At 46.1% G+C, this 18,239-nt stretch overlaps 1 protein-coding gene across 1 annotated transcript in view; it reads left to right on the forward strand.

The window, feature by feature from the left end:
* CRAMP1L (Crm, cramped-like (Drosophila)) overlaps positions 1-17,344 on the forward strand; it is a gene marked incomplete at its 5' end in the record, with an annotated part of 31,262 nt that extends 13,918 nt beyond the window's left edge. The window contains 15 exons of the mRNA XM_009078700.1: positions 556-641; positions 1,294-1,417; positions 2,576-2,657; positions 3,239-4,504; positions 6,865-7,042; positions 8,188-8,369; positions 9,931-10,005; positions 11,118-11,199; positions 11,597-11,701; positions 12,324-12,502; positions 13,080-13,160; positions 14,431-14,665; positions 15,176-15,340; positions 15,982-16,127; positions 17,098-17,344. Of these exons, the coding sequence (XP_009076948.1) occupies positions 556-641; positions 1,294-1,417; positions 2,576-2,657; positions 3,239-4,504; positions 6,865-7,042; positions 8,188-8,369; positions 9,931-10,005; positions 11,118-11,199; positions 11,597-11,701; positions 12,324-12,502; positions 13,080-13,160; positions 14,431-14,665; positions 15,176-15,340; positions 15,982-16,127; positions 17,098-17,262 (3,151 nt within the window). The remainder of the gene's footprint in view (positions 1-555; positions 642-1,293; positions 1,418-2,575; positions 2,658-3,238; positions 4,505-6,864; positions 7,043-8,187; positions 8,370-9,930; positions 10,006-11,117; positions 11,200-11,596; positions 11,702-12,323; positions 12,503-13,079; positions 13,161-14,430; positions 14,666-15,175; positions 15,341-15,981; positions 16,128-17,097) is intronic.
* Positions 17,345-18,239: the final 895 nt, after the last annotated feature.

Here is an 18,239-nt window from a genome sequence, read left to right on the forward strand (position 1 = left end):
AAACTGGTAATGGGCACTGATTGCTCTGTCTGGTTCAGCTCCTGCATGTGCTTTGTGGGGGATGAGTGATCCTTCCCTGTCTTCCATTTCCTAAAAGGAAAACAAGGTTGATGGTGTGAAGAAAAATCAAGTGGTTCCACTGTGTGAAAGCAAAAGTGACCTCTGGCTTTTAAGGCTGATGTGATACTGAAGCTAAACTGGTGAAATCATATGGTAAATGTAACTTTGTTCAGGTTCCTGCACAAGCTGTTAGACCTCATGTCTGCAGCAGATGAGGTGGTGGTATTTCCTAATGGTCTGCTTATTAACCCAGCAGTCCCTCCCTGAGTGGATGTTTCATGGAAGTCTGGAGAGGAGGGTCACAAGAGTAGCATTTCCACAATGAAAAATAAGGTGGAAAACACCGAATGCTCTAGTGAACCTGCACTGCAGACCCTTACATTTCTGTCTTTGTCCTTGTAGCCATGGCTGTGTTTGGCTCCATGCCTCTGACATCTCTGTATTCCAAACTGTTTTTGCTGGTGCCTCTAAGTACTTCTCTTTCCATGTCTCCAGGGCTACAACGGTTCGTTACAAAGGCAGAAACCTGCGTATCAAAGCTCCCATGTGCAGGGCTTTGAAGAAACTCTGTGATCCAGATGGTGAGTAAGAGGTGCTGGAACACGAGAGTGTTTTAGCAGATGGTTGGAAGAATGGAGAGCAGACAGGCTTGTTCTGGTGTGTCCATCACTGGCAGGGGAATTTGGGCTAGTGCACATTTGTGCTGGGCACTAACTAATGTGTGTCTTGGCCTGTTGTTTGTATAATCCCAGTAACTTCAGGACCCACCCAGTTTTCTCACTAGCTAAACTGAGAAGGAAATACCCACACCAGACCAGCTCACTGTGCTTTCATTGTGTGTGGAGGTTAGTCCCTTGTGCCATGATGGTGTTTAGCATTGAGCATTTTTTGACTTTTTTTTTTTTTCCTTCTCCCATTCTTTTTATTTATTTTTTCCTTCCTCTTCATGACTCCCAAGTAAGTAGAATTAGGCAGTTCAAAGGTCTGGAAGGACTGTACTTGTTCAAAGTTTCCAGCCACCTGATTTTGGACACTGGAGGCTCCAGTACCAGTGCAGTGTCCAAGGATAAGAATAACATGTTGGAACAGAAGGTAATTTAGGAAGTAGCTCCACTGGTGAATCTGGGTTGTCTGTAGGTGATGCTGTGTCTGATGCTTTTTGTCATGTAACTGAGCATAGTGTTGTGACTGAGTTGTCCTTGTTTTGACCCTTTGTGCTTCATCTCTCTTCAGGTGTGAGTGATGAAGAGGACCAGAAGCCAGTACGACTTCCTCTCAAGGTCCCTGTGGAGCTGCAGCCACGGAACAATCACGCATGGGCTCGAGTACAGAGCCTTGCCCAGAACCCACGGCTCAGGTAACAGAGAACTGATTGTGCTGCTCAGACTAACACAGGGAAATAGATCAGCAGCATCTTAGCCCCTTCCTCTTTCTTCAAGGGTCTCTTTGCCAGTTGGGCAGTTCATCTTTGATAATGTGGTTGGCCTAAATGTGCTTAGTCTGAAGCTTTTGTCCAAACAGAGTGCATCATCTGTCAACATGAGTTATCAGTTGGCTTAGTCTGAAGCTTTTGTCCAAACAAAGTGCATCATCTGTCAACATGAGTTATCACACTTGAAAATTAATTACCATTGTTCTTTATGCCTTTGAATTTGAGTAGTTGGAGATGAATATACTTTGTGCCACTTACTGTCAGAGCAGAGTGCAAGTAAAATGGAGATGATAGCACTGATTCTACTACAGTTTGTATTGCATGTACTATTGGCAGAGGGAAGGAGGTTGCGTGGTAGTCAGAGGTGCCTGCACCAAGACTCTGAATGTGTCACCTGCACCCCGTGCTACAAGCAGCATAGAAGGTGTTTGTAGCTTCTCCCTTGCAAAATGTTAGTGGTGCTGCTGTTCCAGTGTCATCAGTGGCTGTTCATCCTGGTGCTCAGATCCAGTCTAGAACTTGGGGCAGCAAGTGAGCAAGGCCCCTGTGGTGCTGGGTGTCCTTTCAAATACAGCACTTCAGTGTAGTGTCCAAAGATCATGCTAAAAGTCTCCATTCTCCTCTCTGCATTAGGTTTATGTTGTAAAATGCTTTGAGAGCAAAAAAAGTAAATGTTTAAGGGTCTTTTTGTTCCCCTTTTTCTCTTTCTTTCTACGCTTTATATGGTAGCTTTGTGCCTTGCCTGCACTTTCGCAGTTCAGCTAAGTCTTGCCATCTTTTTCTATCTTCTTCCATCTGGAAAAAACTGATTCCTTGAATCATGGCAGTCAGGTTTATCTGACAGGCTTTGAGATTGTGTGAGGTGTCACAGCTGTGAGTTATCTAGATTTTGAAGTTGTGAGATAACATGTTTGTGTTCTTGGTTGTTTTCCTAAGGGTTTGGGAGCAGTAGATGTTTTTTTCTGTGCTGGCATTATAGAATGACAGTTTATTCCTCAATTCCCCTTCTAGCATGGAGGCTGTGACTTGGACTCCTGCTGATGTTTGTTCTCTGTTCCCTTGCTTTCTTTCTCTGGCATACAGGATGATCGTGGAGTTACATCGGAAGGTCTCCAGCCTCATTGAGTTCCTGAAGCAGAAGTGGGCTCTCCATGAAGTGCGGATTGTATCCTTTTCCTACTCGCTCTGTTCCCTATGCTGTGTCCTTGGAGCAATTCCCTTCTTATTCTAAGTTCAGTTTTGCATTGGGAAAGTGATTCTACCTCATAAATTTACCAGTCCCAGCTTAGTAAGGGTAGAGGTCAGTCTCAGCATCACTGATAGAAGCTTTCCTGGCAGATTCCCAAACATTCCCCTTTTACCTCAACTCTCCTCTACTATGATCCCATGCAAGCTAGTTAGAATTGAAGCTCCTTCATTTCCTCAAACAGTAAAATCATAGTCATCAAGGCTGGAAGACCTCTAAGATCATCCAGTCCAGCCAGTGATGTTAGTCTGGTTCATTGTCCATGGGTGACCCCCATAGAGCCTGGATTTAGTCTGTGCTTGCAGCAGGTCTTCACTGTAGTCTTTATCACCACAAAGGACTTAATTTCTGATCATAGTGTCTTCATATCTGTGCTGAATAGAGAACATGTTCTTAATCAGCTACTTTCTTTACTTAGTTTAAAACTTGCAAAATAAGCTCCCAGGTGCTTATTTGGAAGGGGCAGATGGTTGCTATGTTCTTTGACACATCTCTTTTAGCGTAAAACACTAGAAGAACGGCAGCTTCAAGACTCTAGAGACTCAGAAACAAGGGGAAGCTTCTCAGAGGAGAAAGTGATGCTCCATCTCTTTCCAGGAGAGAATTGTACCCTCACTCCACTGCCCGGGGTAGCCAGAGTGGTCCACTCCAAGGCTTTCTGCACTGTGCATTGGCAGGAAACAGGCAAATGCAAACAGAACACAAAAGACTCTCACTTGCTCCCCCCTGCCCAGATCCTTGGCATACAGAGTGGTCAGGGGACAGCGAGGGGACAGCTGAAATACCCACGGGGAACGGAAGGTAAGGGTGTGGGAAGGGCAGAGAGCACTACAGAGCCCAGCAGAACCTTGCAGCCCACAGCTGACGTTTCTGCAAGCACTGAAGATGGTGCCCCAGAGCCTGGCCTGGGGGAAGGAACAGCTTCAAGTCTTGGCATCACTAATTCCCTCCAGAAACCACCTTCTGGACTTCAGGATCCAGGAGGGCACCAGGAAAAGCTGAGCTCAGTGGCCTTCTGCATGGAGGGCAGGGAGGCCCTGGGTGCTGAGCAGGCAGGAGTGCTGCCCTCGTGCAGCCTGACGTGTGCTTGCAGCAAGATCCCTGATGTGGAGGAGCTCTCTCTGCTCGACCCCTTCCCACGGTACATGAAGTCCTGCCAGGACCTGATCGTCCCAGAGAAATGTTCTTGCACGGACAAACTGCATGGCAAAGACTCTGCTCCAGCAGCTGGTAATGCTTCTCCTGTGGCTTTTCCAAGCGGGAGGAGTGCAGAGAGCTCTGAGTCCTGTTCCCAGCTCCTGAGAGGTGGTGTGGCTTCCCCTGGCAGTGGCCCATCCCGATGTGAAACTCAGGCCAGCCACAGCCAGGGCCAGCAGCTCGATGCTTGTACCAAGGATATCACGGATGCAGTAATGGAGGATTCTCAAGAGAAGCTGAGCTCCTCGTTTCCACCTCCACCTCAGGGACAATCCAGTGCAAAGTCTCTCAAGGACGACCCGAGCCGGCTCTCCCAGCAGGTCAGAGAGGAAGGATGGAGTCTGCGAACCTCTGAGAGCCTTACCCTGGCTGAAGTCTACCTCATGATGGGCAAACCGAACAAACTGCAGCTGGAGTATGACTGGTTGGCTGTCTTGGAGCCAGAAACCCAGGATGCTAGGGAGCAAACATCCGAGCCAAGTGCTGTCCCTGCATGCCCCACCTTTCACAAGCAGAGACTCCTCAACTGCCTTCTGAAACTCATCTCTACTGAAGTCAATCCCAAACCAGTAAGTAGCTCTTGTTCATGCCTCAGATACTAAACTCTAGTTTGATCTAGGGGAATAATTGCCCAGTTGTATGTTCACAGTAAATCAATAACCAGCCTTGTCAAGAGCTGTGTTTAAAAAAAACCCAAACCACAACACAGCCCAGCTGGCTGCAAAGTGGACTTTGCTTCAACATGCTTTTGACACTGCCTTTTAGTTCTGGTTTGTTGTGAGTCTCAGTGGACTTCCAGTGAACATTTAATGTGGAAAGATCCGTTGTGAAGGGAGGTGAGATGCCTTCTGTTGTCTCACAGGTTCACAGAACCCTAGAACAGCCCAGGCTGGAAGGGACCCTGGAAGATCATCTGGTCCAACCTTTTGTGGGAATTGTTGCCTGGATGAGATGAATATTCCACATTAAAACTGCAACCTTTGATTTTCAAAGTTTGTGTAGTTGAAGTTACACTAAGTGTGAGAGTGAAAAGAATTTCTTCCTTTGGGACGGCAGAACCAGTAGAACTGCAGCTGCCACAGTGATTTGTGTAAAAGTTCCCAGACTCAGGATATCTGTTTAACAGACCCAGAAAAATACCTTCCTCCTCAGGCAGAGCTCAAGAAATGAACTTGCTTTCCTGCTTGTGCTTTGTAGCCTGTGTTTAAGATGTCCTCTGTGATACCTCGGGAGCCATTCCCACCTGGTGCAGTGGATTGAAAACTTAGTAAAACACCTTGTAAAAAGACACTGAGTTCAGCAGATCTGCCTGAATTCCTGTGATGGAGGTAGGAGGAGATAAAGATACTATTCCAGCCCAGGATGTAGATGTATCACTGTTCCCAAGCAGAGTTCTTTGATCTCTCCCCTCAAAGCTGTTTTTGATCCTGATTTATAGACGTGGAATGAAGGATTTTATAAATTTAAACCCATCTTTGTTCAGATGCAGCACCAGATATAGAATTGGTCTATTGCAAAGGCTTTTGGTCTGACATCTCACAGATCTGGGGTACTGTCTCCTCTTTTGGCATCTGCTTTTACTTCTGGTGACACAGGTGACAGCTAGGCATGACATAATGAAACAAGCACAAACTATAAAGGAGGACATCCCTGAGACTTGCAGGAAGAGGGATAGAAGGGGAGGGAAAAACCAGCAGGTATGATTTGCATGTGTTTCCCTGTCACTTTGGCACTCTTTGGTCTTAATCAAAGTAGCATAGTGCTACTGAACAACAAAGGAGCTCTATCAGATATGTACCATATGGTGCATTCTAATAAAAAGAAGGAAAACATTCTATTTGTTAGATACCACTTTATCCTCACTGTGTTTCAGAAAAAAAACCACCTGTCCTTGACGTGGCACTGATATTCCAGAGGCCAGGAGAACATTTACTGCATCACTGAAAGCATTGTAGACTTTCCTGAAGTTGTATTTCGTCAAACAATGACAGGAAGCACAACATTTTTGCCACAGGGTGCTTTGAGAGGAAGGATGGATTGTGGGCATCCCTGGTATTTTCTCCAGCTGATCTGTAACAGCCAAACCAGCCAGCTGAGCTGTGGTTCATTCCTGAAGTGAAGATCAGCAGCATAAAACAAGCTGTGGCAAATGGCATTGAGTGTGGGGTGTAATTTGATGCCTGTGGTTGCACACAGATTGCTTAAAAAGAGAGTGTTTTCTAGAAAACAGTTTAAAGAACATAATGAGACAACTGGATAGGCCTGAGAAATTAGTGCAGCACCTTGCCATGTGCCTCCTGTTAGTGCTGTATTAACAGTGTGAAAGAGAAGGGAAGGGAAAGAACTCAAAATCCTCCTTGATTAGAATTAAGAGCAAACTGCTTTGGTCCAGATGTGGATCCTACCAGAGTAGTTCTCTGGGTGGTTAGACTTTATGAAAATGAGTTTTGCACCCATCACAGAATCAACCAGGTTGGAAGACACCTCAAAGATCATCAAGTCCAGCCCTACCATAGTTACTAGCCCATGGCACTAAGTGCCACATCCAGTCTCATCTTGAAAACCTCCAGGGATGGTGAATCCACCACCTCCCTGGGCAGCACATTCCAATGCCTGAGCACTCTCTCTGTAAAAAATCTCTTCCTAATATCCAACCTCAACCTCCCCTGGCAGAGCTTGAGTCTTTCTGTCCTGGGGCAGCCCAGCACACTGTGTGGCTGTGTGAAGCTCATGATACTGAGCTGGTGACACCTAACACTGCTGAGTGGGCAGAATTTCAGCCACCTCCCACCCCCACACGGAGGTATTGCTGAGAGCACTTGGAGGTGTTGTAGTGTGTCAGATTTTCATTTTCAGGCGTCCTGAGTGGAGTGAGTTTAGCAAGATGTTCGTGGTCCCAGCACTCTGTTTGTTTAATGTGCCTTTGCAGACTCCTGAGATGAGCTCTGTTGCCACGTCACCGATAAAGCCTGTGCAGGAGGAGCAGTCCCTGACTCCCCCAGGGAAGGTGATTGCCATCAGCACCAGGAGCCCAGGCTGTGCACGGAATCAGTCTGCCCTTCGCAACAACAAGACCTTTTCTCCTGGTGCTGCTTCCAGCTCCTCAGGTGAGTATTCCTAAAAATCCATTTGAAGAGATTGGTCCATTAGTACCTCACACCATGGCAAGAACGTCCTGGTGATATAATGCTGGAAGGAGGAGTCCTCTTACTCTTAGGAATTTCACTGTGTGAGAACATTGGTGCATGTTAATTTGCTTTAGAATTGTCCTAAATTCAGTGCTGCTTTGAATCTTGAATAGCTAACCTTTGGAAAAACAGGATCTAGAGCAGCAGGGTGGAGGTGGCCATGTCATCTTATAAGGAGGGGGATAATAAAACCTGCAGGTTCATTTGTTGAGCAAGTAACATTTGCTGCTGTTCAAAACACTTGTGAACACTGTTGCATATCTCTGTATTAGTGAGTAAGGAAACCCAGTGCTGTGTGTGCAGTGAGCACCTTTGTGGGGAGAGGCAGATACATGTCTTGAGTACCTCAACCCTACTGCTACTCAACCCTTGGGTACCTGAGTGGCAGACTGACAGTGCAGGGTGTGCACAGCACAGGGAGATCCTACTGTAACTCTTTGTAAACTTTAGAATAAATGGAGTTTTATTCAGACCATCTGATGTTACTTCCTTGTGCTAAATGTTTTTCAAAGACACTCCTCCTTTTGGAAGGCATTTTGGTAAACTGATCCCCACTCTGTCACCAGAATGATTTTATTGGGGTTGCACTCTGAATTCCCATGGAGAAAGGGGGAATGGGGAGTGTAAATAAAACACAAATGGATCTGTGTTTGTATTATTTTATCCTACATAAAGAATGGTGGCTTTATGGTTTGTTTACTGGGAAGGGCCCTCAAGTATTTCTACAAGCTGAACAGATAAACTGGTTATCACAGTCTGTGTGGGGCTGAAAACTGAGGATGTCAATTCTAGTTTCTTTTAGTAGTGTAAAATGGCATTTAATCCCTTTCTTCTTCCAAGGGTTTCAAAGCCAGTGAGTGTTTGTGGTAGCCTTGTGAAGCAAGCAAATACCTACAGTTTGCAGGTGGGAAAACTGAAGTATGGAGAATTTCCTGGTTTGGGATCACAAACAGCTGGTGGCAGAGACAGAATCCTTAAGTCTCAGCTCTGTGATCCGTTACTAAAGACTTACTTCCTTTTTGTTCTTGCTTTATTTTGTTTAAATCGCTGTTCAAATCTTCTAGGTTTGAGAAACCTCCCCAGACCTCTCTTGGTGGCTGGTCCTTCAAGTTCTGGGAGCACTGAGGCCGACAGTGGACTCTTTGCAGTCCCTACAACTCTGCCCCCCAACAGTCGCCACGGGAAGCTGTTCCTGCCCAGCAAGGAGGCAGAGCTGACCTTCCGCCAGCACCTGGACACCATCAGTGTAAGTGAGGTGGCTGCTTGGAAAAAGCAGCATGTTGTGCTTCCAGGAGGTGTCACAGGGATGTTCGGGTTCATCAGAAGGTATGGGCTGCCCTGTGAAGCAGTGCTGCTTGTGATACTCCAGCCTAGCATTGGTTTAGCTGAGAGGAGTCAGGTTTTGACTCTGTAACTGTGCTTTGAAGTGACATCATTTGTTCAGACCCAAATCTGAATGTCATCACACTGCTGATGAAACTGGTTCACTCTCTAATTAAGTTGCTCCAGCAAAGGTATTTGCCAGGTTGAATAAAAACTGGTCCCCTTGTCATGTGCCAGCTAATTTTAACATAGCCTCATTGCTGTATTTAAGTCAAATACTCAGATCACAGAGATACCATAGAATCATCAAGGTTGGAGGAGACCTCTAAGGTCGTCGAGTCCAACCATTAACCTGTCACTGCTGTAACTGCTAAACCATATCCTCCAGCACCAGATCCAGATGCCTCTTAAACATTTCAGAGATGGTGACTCCACCACCTCCCTGGGCAATATTCCAGTGCCTCAACACCCTAACCATGAAAAACCTTTTCCTAACATCTAATCTGCCTCTCCCCTGTCTCAGCTCATGACCGTTCCTTCTAGTACTCTCCCTGCAGCCATGGCAGGAGAGACATCCCCCACCTCTTCTCAACCTCTGTCAGGTAGACCTTGTATAAGCCTCCTTGCCCTTGGCTGGACTTGCTCAAGTGCCTCAATGTTCTTTTCAAAGTGAGGGGCCCAAAACTGACCACAGCACTGAGGTGTGACCTCCCCAGTGCCCAGTCCAGGGGGATGATCACTGCCCTAGTCCTGCTGCCACACTTTTCCTATAAGCCTCCTTGCCCTTGGCTGGACTTGCTCAAGTGCCTCAATGTTCTTTTCAAAGTGAGGGGCCCAAAACTGACCACAGCACTGAGGTGTGACCTCCCCAGTGCCCAGTCCAGGGGGATGATCACTGCCCTAGTCCTGCTGCCACACTGTTCCCGATCCAGGCCAAGATGCCATCAGCCTTCTTGGCCTTCTGTGCACACTGTGGGCTCATGCTGAGCTGCTGTCACCAGCACTCCTGAGTCCCTTTCTGACCAACACCTCTCTCCCCACTCCTTCCTCAGCCTGGAGCTCATGGGCTTGTTGTGTCCCAAGTGCACGACCAGCACTGAGCCTTACTGACCCTCATGCAGGTGTCCTCAGCCACTGATCAAGTTGGTCAGGTGTCTCTGTAGGGCTTTCATATTCTCAGCTCGATCCACACTCCCATTTTTACATACAGAATTTCAGTAACAACTTCATAGGAAGCTACAGTAACTAAGCAGTGAAATGGCTTTGTTGGGAAGAAGCTTTATCTCCATACAGCAAGAAGAAAACATACGTTCTTGGTGGAAAACATTCCAACTCCAGCAGAGAGGATATTGTGCTGTCTGAAACAAAACGCAGTAGTTTAATTAATAGTCACAACTTTACTGAAAATCAGAGTGGGGGGATGTCATTTATTCTGTGTCTGGAGGCTTAAAATCCTTTGTAATGCATTTCCTGTTCTTGTCCAGATGCAGTCGGACTTCTTCCTGCCGAAGCCCAGGAAGTTACGGAACAGGCACTTGCGGAAGCCGCTGGTAGTACAGGTCAGAGCAGTGTGCAAAGTGTAACTGCCTGGTTTGCTCCCTGACTCAGTATCAGTAAGACTATTATGATTTGTACCTACCAAATGAAAAAGGAATTTCCCTCATATATCCACTGGAAAAGTGAAGCTGAACATGTGAGGGAACAAATACTGCAGTCTCTAGTGTAATCAGCCATGTTACATTCCCTGTATGAGGAAGCAGAAGTCCAGTGCCTGAGGCAGTTTGGAAAAATTAAAAAGCCTCTGCTCTGGAAGCAGGTTCTGCTGCCTGTGCTGTCCTGAGCTGGCAGTGTGGGAGCTGACAGTCCTGTTACCTCCCTTTAGATAGTTAGCTCACTAATGGCTGTTAAACTGGAGTGGGTATAAACCTCTGTAGTGAGGTAAACCATGACATGCTTTGAAAAAATGATGATTTCTGAAACTAAATGGGACTAGCAGATGTGTGTGGAAGAGGTGACCTGTTCCGGCACTTTGGTGGCAGTCAGGCATTACCCTCCTTCAGACTGCTCTGCCAGCCCAGCAAAAAGGCACATGCCACTAGGACCTCACAGGTGGGGAACAAAAAAGAAATCTGAAACCTAAATGATGGAAACTCCTTAGGGAAAATAAAGTTCCCAAGTGTCAATATACCCTTTTGTCTTTTCTGCTCTGTGTAAGAGACCCAGAAACTACCTACAGACTGTTTCTAGGTTCTGAGATCTGGTCTGTGCAATTCCATGTGTTTTAAGAGCTCCCAAGTATATAGTCTCATTAATCCACACTTGTTCAATTGTAAGGAAAGATCAGTTTGCAGACAGACTAGGTCCCATCTGTAAGATCATGGCTGTAATTCTGTAAGAAATTTGGAAATTACTGCAGGTATAATCGAAGAGAATATAGTTCTGATCAGCATTTCTCTGAGAACTTTCCATGTGGAAATCTTCTCTTTTAGTAAAGCACATCATTCCTATCCATAGCTTTCTCCAGAGCACACAGACCTTGTTGCATGATAGTTGTGCTGCAGAAGTACTCTGCTTATTCTGGAAGGTCTCTTGAACTTCTGCACTTTAGAAGATGGGTGTTATCCTCTGTCTGTGTTTAACTCTGCTCTGGTTTATTGTTTCTCTCCCACAGAGAACACTGCTCCCCAGGCCATCTGGAAATCCGTCCCAGCACGTCTGTTCCTTTTCTATCTTATCCAACTCATCCATTACAGGTGAGTCTGCATCTCTTCTAGCACTTCTGTGGGCTGGACATTGTCCCTTAAAACTGCATCAAGGAGTAGTTTCTAAAAAGAGGAAAATACCCTTTCAAAATGACAGCCACCAACCAGCCTACAGGTTGATGGGATTGTTCTCCTGGATCATTGTTGAGCAAGTCATGCTTTTGATCGCAATTTTTTCTTCCATTTCCCAAAATTGAAAGCAGGGAAGAGCAAAGAGTTCTTAACAGGACAAGGCACTGCATGTTTCAGCTGTGTTCCATAATCTCCACTATGTGCATTCCTGGAGTTTGCTGCTGCTTGGAATTTATTTGCTTCCATTGAACTGTCTTGTGCTCTCTTTAAACATGTTGGGTTTCATTTGCCTGAGTGGTGTTCATCTTTCCCCTAGGGAGAGGTTCTTTTCGGCCGATCCAGTCCTCACTGACTAAAGCTGCTGTTTCTCGTCCAATTGTGCCCAAAGTTCTTCCAGCACAGGCAACCAACCATCTGTCTAGTAAGTCACTCTGCATTCTGCAGTAACAGCCTTGCAGTGTCCCCCAGGCAGGTCCTGCCTCACAGCAGAGAATGGGTCCCATAACTATAATGATTAGTGAGGTGGAAACAGCGACTGCCTCTGTTTTACCTAGAGGATTCTCTGGGATGGGAAGACATTCAGATGTTTGAAGTGGATTTTGAAAGATCTGGGTGAGGTTGACCCTTGCAACAACTTAGTCTTTTTATATTGAGTCTCTATGGCTGCTAGGGGCAAGATAATAAAATAAGGCTCTGTTATTTCTAGAGCTTCTCTAGTAACCTGTAGGAAACTTGTAGGAATTGCATAAGGAAAGTCAAAAATAGAAGGAAGGGGTAGGGGGGAGAACTGAGGTGTTTCTCTGAACTATTTTGCCATACCTGTAACAGGTTGGAACAGGGCACAAAAGTTACACACGTTAGCTAAAGCCAATGTTCCTCTGGTGTGGAGCAGCAATTGGTGAGGTTGATGCCATTGTCACTTTTCTGTGTGGGTTAAGTTTTGACTCTAAGCAATTCTAAACAATCATCTTCTAGAGAATCACAACCAAGTGATTGAAGAAAAGACTTGTAATATGTGTTTTTCTTTCTTTGTTTCACACAAGGTGCTATTGACTTGGCAGCTAAAAGTGCTGGCATTATCCCTGGTAGCCCCATGCCTGTCCTGGATGCCGATGGTTTGCCAGGGGTGTCTCCGTTGTCGCCGGACACGGTGCCCACAGTGGTGACAGGGCAGGAGCCAACAGTGGCACATCAAAATGGAGGCTCCATCACCACTGTGGAGGTCAGAGGCTCTTCAATGTGCTTTGTTTCAAGTGCTTAAGTGTCTTGCTCTCTCATTGTGTAGGAAAGCTGTGTTGTTAGGGCTCCTCAGTGAGCTTTCTGCTGGGGCTTGTTGCTAGACACTGCTGTCCTGGCAAAGCCAGTCTGTGTTGTCTGGTGTGTATTTGGGTTTGAGGGATAACTGAGCATCTAATTGAACAGAGTTCCATCTGTGGAATGTTTTGCAGCTGTGAGAGTGTTAAATTAGGCCATCCAAAAATCTGGCTTGAAAAGAAATGGTGGCATTTCAATAGACAGTCATTCAGGAGGGAATCTAGGGCAAAACAGGGACTTTTAGGGATGTACTTAGAATGGAAAGTGATGTCTCCTTGCTGTTTCTTTCATTGGGACCCAGATAGATGTTAGTCTATGTCATTTAGTCCATGTTAGTCCCTGTCACTTTCTCAGGGACTTGATGGACAATTTTGAAAGATGTGAGGTGCATAAAGAGCACAGATAAGCAGTGATAGGCCCTTGTCTCTTGCCTCCCTGCCTGGCTTTGCAGCTGGTCACTCACAGGGTTTCTGTTGTGGTTCTAGGGCTCAGGCCCTGGCTGTCGGGTGCCGTTCATCAGCCTTCCCACGCGGCCTGAGCAGGAGGCAGTTCCTGATGGCTTCCAGGTACAGTGTGTGGTGTGGAATGGGGAATGTTCTGAAAACAGCACTGGTATTCCTAGCTAAAACACCTTGTTCCCAGGTAATTGTGCACCCCTGGTACTGTCTGGGGGGGTTGAAATCTCTAGCATCCGAAGAAATTGAAAGAAATTTAGGTAAGCTGCTTAAATGTGTGGGTTGCCATTCCCTAAAATCAAAGAGGAGCTGACAGTGCCTGACCCATGAAGCACAAACAGGCTTGATGTACCTCTTGATGGAGTGGAGGAGTTTATAATTGCTCTGTTGTATCTACATGTGTATTTTAGACAGCACCAGGAGATATTTCAGCAGTTGCCTGCCTTGGTGTCACTGTAGGAGGAACATTAAGGCTAACAGCACGATTGCAATGCCAGTATGCTCTCCAGAGGGTCACTGTTCTTTGTGCTGGAGCCAGGAAGACATAGATGATACTTAAATAGTAACTGTGGCAGCACCTGAGTTGTAGGAGTGTGGTCATCCTGTCCCCAACAGGGTCCAGGACCTGCTGTTGGATACTTAAGCCTCAATACAGGCTGTTCTTTCTTCTTTTTCCCCACTGGAAGCACTTTTCACTCTTCCTGTGACACTGCATGTGGAAGAAGTCAAATTGGAGGACATAAAGGAGAAGATGATTTTTCTATTTTTATAGCACAGATGTTAGGAGGTGAACCTACAAGGCATTTATTGTGGTAATGGGGCCTTGGGTTGTGGTTCTTGCTCTCAGGACAGCTGTGTATATACTACACCAGAAAAAAATCACTGCTCTATGATGAGGCACTGGTGAGACTCCTTAAAGATCAGTTGAGTTTTGGGAAGTCTGGCTGGAAAGAGGCATGAGTTACCAGTCTAAAACATCAATATACTCCTCAAACAGTTACAAGGTTTTTGCCTATACAAAGGCAAATTAATACCTAATTTTTCACAACTATCTTGTAGGTTCATGAAAGTTATGTTAGTTTTATGATTAGGCTGATTTAAATATTCTTTGGAGTGCTGCAGACCTGTATTTTTCAGATGATTTGGCAGGATATGGGGTGAAATATATATTTTTATGCTTACAGATATTTGTCATGAAAATAACAGAAATTTATTATATGAATAATGTATTTCTCTAATTTTAGGGATATGACTGGATTCCCTCTCCCCCACCCCTTAAAGTCTGATTTTAATGTGATACTCGTGAGCTAAGCCATTACTTTACAAATTCCCAGGTCCTTCATAAATTTATGAGCAATATTAACTCTGTTTATTGTAACAGGGCACATCAGTCCTTTCTCTGCCAGAACTGTCCAAGACTCCTCTCCAGAATGGTCTGTCCACCCCTCCACTTCCCTCATCAGAAGCTTCCAGTACCCGACTCTCTCCTCCCAATGTTTCTGCTCTCTTGGATATTTCCCTGCCTGGACCACCTGAAGATGTGCTTTCCCAAGGGGAACCTGCCACTCAGATCAGCGATTCCATCATTGAAATTGCCATCAGCTCTGGCCAATACAGTAAGTCTAAGCTTGGCCAGGAGGGCCAGCTGTGTCCTGGGGTGCATCAGGCACAGGAACAACTCCCCTGGGGCAGTTGTCACAGCTTATTGTCACAGCTCTGACCAAGCTTGACAGAGTTCAAGAGGCATTTGGACAAAGCTCTCAGGCACATGGTGTGATTCTTGGGGATGTCCTGTGCAGGGCCAGGAGTTGGACTAGATAATCCTCAAGGGTCCCTTCCAGCTCTGATTATTCTGTGGTTCTGTGTAAAGTCTTCCTAACTTAAAATCCCTGTCATCTTATGTGGCAGCAGAAACTTTTGGGAAGCAGTGCTTGAATTGTGGGGTTTTGGGTTTTTTTTCAAATAGATGTTGGAAATAAAATTCTGTGCCTGGACTTTATTTATTGTGTATGTAGGTGAGGGGTTGGTGATGGTTTGGGTTTTTTCCTTTGTGAACAAAAATTGGTGCGGTGTCCTATAACTTTACCACGTTGACTGAATCAGTGATCCTTGACATTGGCTTTCAGGTGAAGGTGTTTCTCTCTCTCCTGCAAAGCTGAATGGCAGTGACAGCTCCAAAAGTCTTCCGTCCCCATCCAGTAGTCCTCAGCAGAACTGGATTGCATCTCCCAGCCACGATCCCCAGTGGTACCCCAATGACTCCACAGACTCCTCCCTCAGCAGCTTGTTCTGTAAGTGTCTGGATGCAGAGAACTGCAACCAAAAGGTACTTTCCTGTTAAAAAAAAAAATGAGGGCAAAACAAACACTGTTTATCATCAGTGAATCATTTGGAAAGTTATAAACCCAGTAGGACATGTGTAGAATTCTTCCATTGCTTCATGCTTTCATTTCCACAGTGTTGCCTTGCATACATTTTCTTTCTCTTTACAAGTCTGTTCCTGAAAAGATCCCATTGCTAGATTGGAGCCCATATCTTGGGACAAGTTATTCCTTGTCAGTTCTTTGTAGTCTGTTTGGAGCCTTGACTCATCAGTTAGGGTGAGATGTTTGGGCTGTTGTGCCAAAATGAAACGATGCCCTTGGCTCTGCTGGTGGAAGAATAGGCTTTGTTGTGTGCTTGGCAAGCAGAGCTGTGAGGTCACTGGGTTTGGTGGTTGTTGGGGCTTTTTTTTGATTAATATTTCATGGAGCCAGTGTAACGAGTCTCCTGCTCCTAGCAATGTGCTGATGGTGTTCATGCTGGTGACACATCATGTTTGAGAGACAGAAGAAATGGATATTTGTCCTCCATTTCCTATTTCCTTGTCCTTCTCTTTATCCTCCCAATTGCAAACAGTGCTGTGACTTACTGATGTTCCTGTTCTTTATAGCAAGTTTCATCTCCCCTGAGAAGGGACGAAAAATGTTGCCGACTCCCGTTGGGAACACCAGTGGCACCTCTTTACTGGGCCCCAGCCTGCTGGATGGAAACTCACGGGACTCCTTTGTGTCACGCTCTCTGGCAGACGTGGCAGAGGTATGTCAGCAAGTGACATTCAGAGTCTGCTTCCTCTTCCAGTGCAGTTACTGGGTACTGTCCATCAGACCCTGCTGAGATACTTCTAAGGCAGAGGGACTTTGGCACCTGTACTTGAGCTCAGTAGAACATTACAGTCGTAACAGAAAGATGCAGAATGACCTGAGGATACATGGGACCAGAACTGGTGTGAGAAACTGGCGTGAGCACCTTCAGCCCAGGTTTTTCTTGCTGGAGGTGGTCATATTCACCTCTTGGAGATACCTTTGCTTTGAAAGAGAAAGGTGTAATCCTTCTGTTTTGTGTGTCCTGCTTCATAGAGCAGGAATTGAAAATGCTAAAGATGAAAGGTTAACAGTCATGTGCCTATAGTGCAGTTGGAGGGCTGGTAGGATGAAGTAAAAGGGTCCAGAAGGAAGAAGCAGGAGATGTCTAATGCCAGGTTACCTGAGAGAATGGCAGAAGGTCTTGTGCTGCTGAGTCTCTGTTGGCAGAGCTATTCCTCTATTTTGAACTCTGGTGAAGGGGTAGAGTGAAGCCCAGAAGTTAATTAAGGCTGTGACACCCTGGAGGACAGAGCTCCCTCTCAGAGGGACAGACAGGAAGAATGACCTCTGGGAACATTATGGAACTCAGCAAGGAAAATGCCAAGTCCTGCCCTGGGAAGCTGAGGGAGCCAGACTCTTCTCAGGACAAGAATTTGAAGCCTCTGAAATTCCACCAGAACACAAGAAAACTATTTTAATGTCAGGGTGGTCAAACACACAAAACAGGGTACCCAGAGAGTTGTGGAGTCTCCATTCATGGGGATAATTCAGCAGCTGCCCAACAAGGTCCAGGGTAGCTTGTTCTAGCTGACCCTGCTTGAACAGAATAGTCAGATGAAATCTTCTCGATGTCCCTTCCCACCTGATTCTGTGAAATTTCCACTGACATGTAGCTCATCTCTCTTCTCTCCTGTCTCTTGCAGGTGGTGGATTCCCAGCTGGCTTGCATGATGAACGAGAACAGCATAGATTACATATCTCGGTTTAACGACCTCGCCCAGGAGCTGTCGATCCCTGAGCCGAGTCGCAGGGAGATCCTGTTTGATGGAGGAGGTGGTGGTCCCCCAATTGGGGATCTCTCACAGTGAGGGGGTGACCAGCAGGCTGGTGCAGACTATTTGGCTGAGGTTGGAGCTTGCAGTGCTGGTGAGGGCAGGTTGGTGAGCAGCAGCTGAGGCTCAGTGGTCCCTGCCATGTGTGCTTCTTTCTAGCAGAGAAGCATTGGCTTCAAAGGTCTGAAGAAGTACTTGCAAGTCCTGGAATGTGCAATATACTGGGAACAACGAAACATGGAAGAGCATTACAGGAAATCCTGTGTCCCTGTGGTGTCAGATGGCAGGTTTGTGGGACAGTCCTGGACTTGTACTTTGGAATGGCCTAAGCAAGCAGCTCAGGCAGGGAAGGGATTGCCACAAGCTCCCCTACATGAAGTATTGTTTGGGTAGTGCTCAAAATGCCATGCTTTGGGATCCACGTGGAAGTTGTGGAGGATGAAGGGTAGGGGTGGGTAGGGGAACCATTGTGTATCTTTGCCATGACCTAGTTGGCACTCTTCTTACCAGTCAGTCAAGCTGAAGTTCTTTCACTCTCTCCAGGGCGCTGCCACTCCTCGCTGCTGTGTTCTTACAGACCGTCCTGCTCACAGAATCACAGAATCAATTAGATTAGAAAAAACCTGTGAGATCAAGTCCAACCTTAACCATTCCAGTGTGGGCTCACACCTGCTTGCTTGTTTGGTAGGAGAGCTCTGATCCACCCTCCTCCCACACCGCATGGATCCTCTATTTTTAAACCCCATCACATCACAATCATCATCATCATCACCCTGACTGCATTCACCCTCTTCACCTCTGAGATTCTTCAGCACATTGCACAGTTCACCCTGTGAGTGGGAGAGTGGTTTTCTGCTTTCCCTGCAGAACGGTTGTTTTTTGGGTTGGGAAACACTGCAAAAGAGTTTACACGAGGAAAACTCTGTCATAATTAGTCTTGGCTTTGCTGGAAACCTGTAAATATTGACGTCTTTCTTCACAAAAATTGAGGATTTACTTGGGGAGAGGAAATA

The sequence above is a fragment of the Acanthisitta chloris genome, unplaced genomic scaffold (assembly GCF_000695815.1).
Source record: "Acanthisitta chloris isolate BGI_N310 unplaced genomic scaffold, ASM69581v1 scaffold907, whole genome shotgun sequence".
Classification (NCBI taxonomy): Eukaryota; Metazoa; Chordata; class Aves; order Passeriformes; family Acanthisittidae; genus Acanthisitta; species Acanthisitta chloris.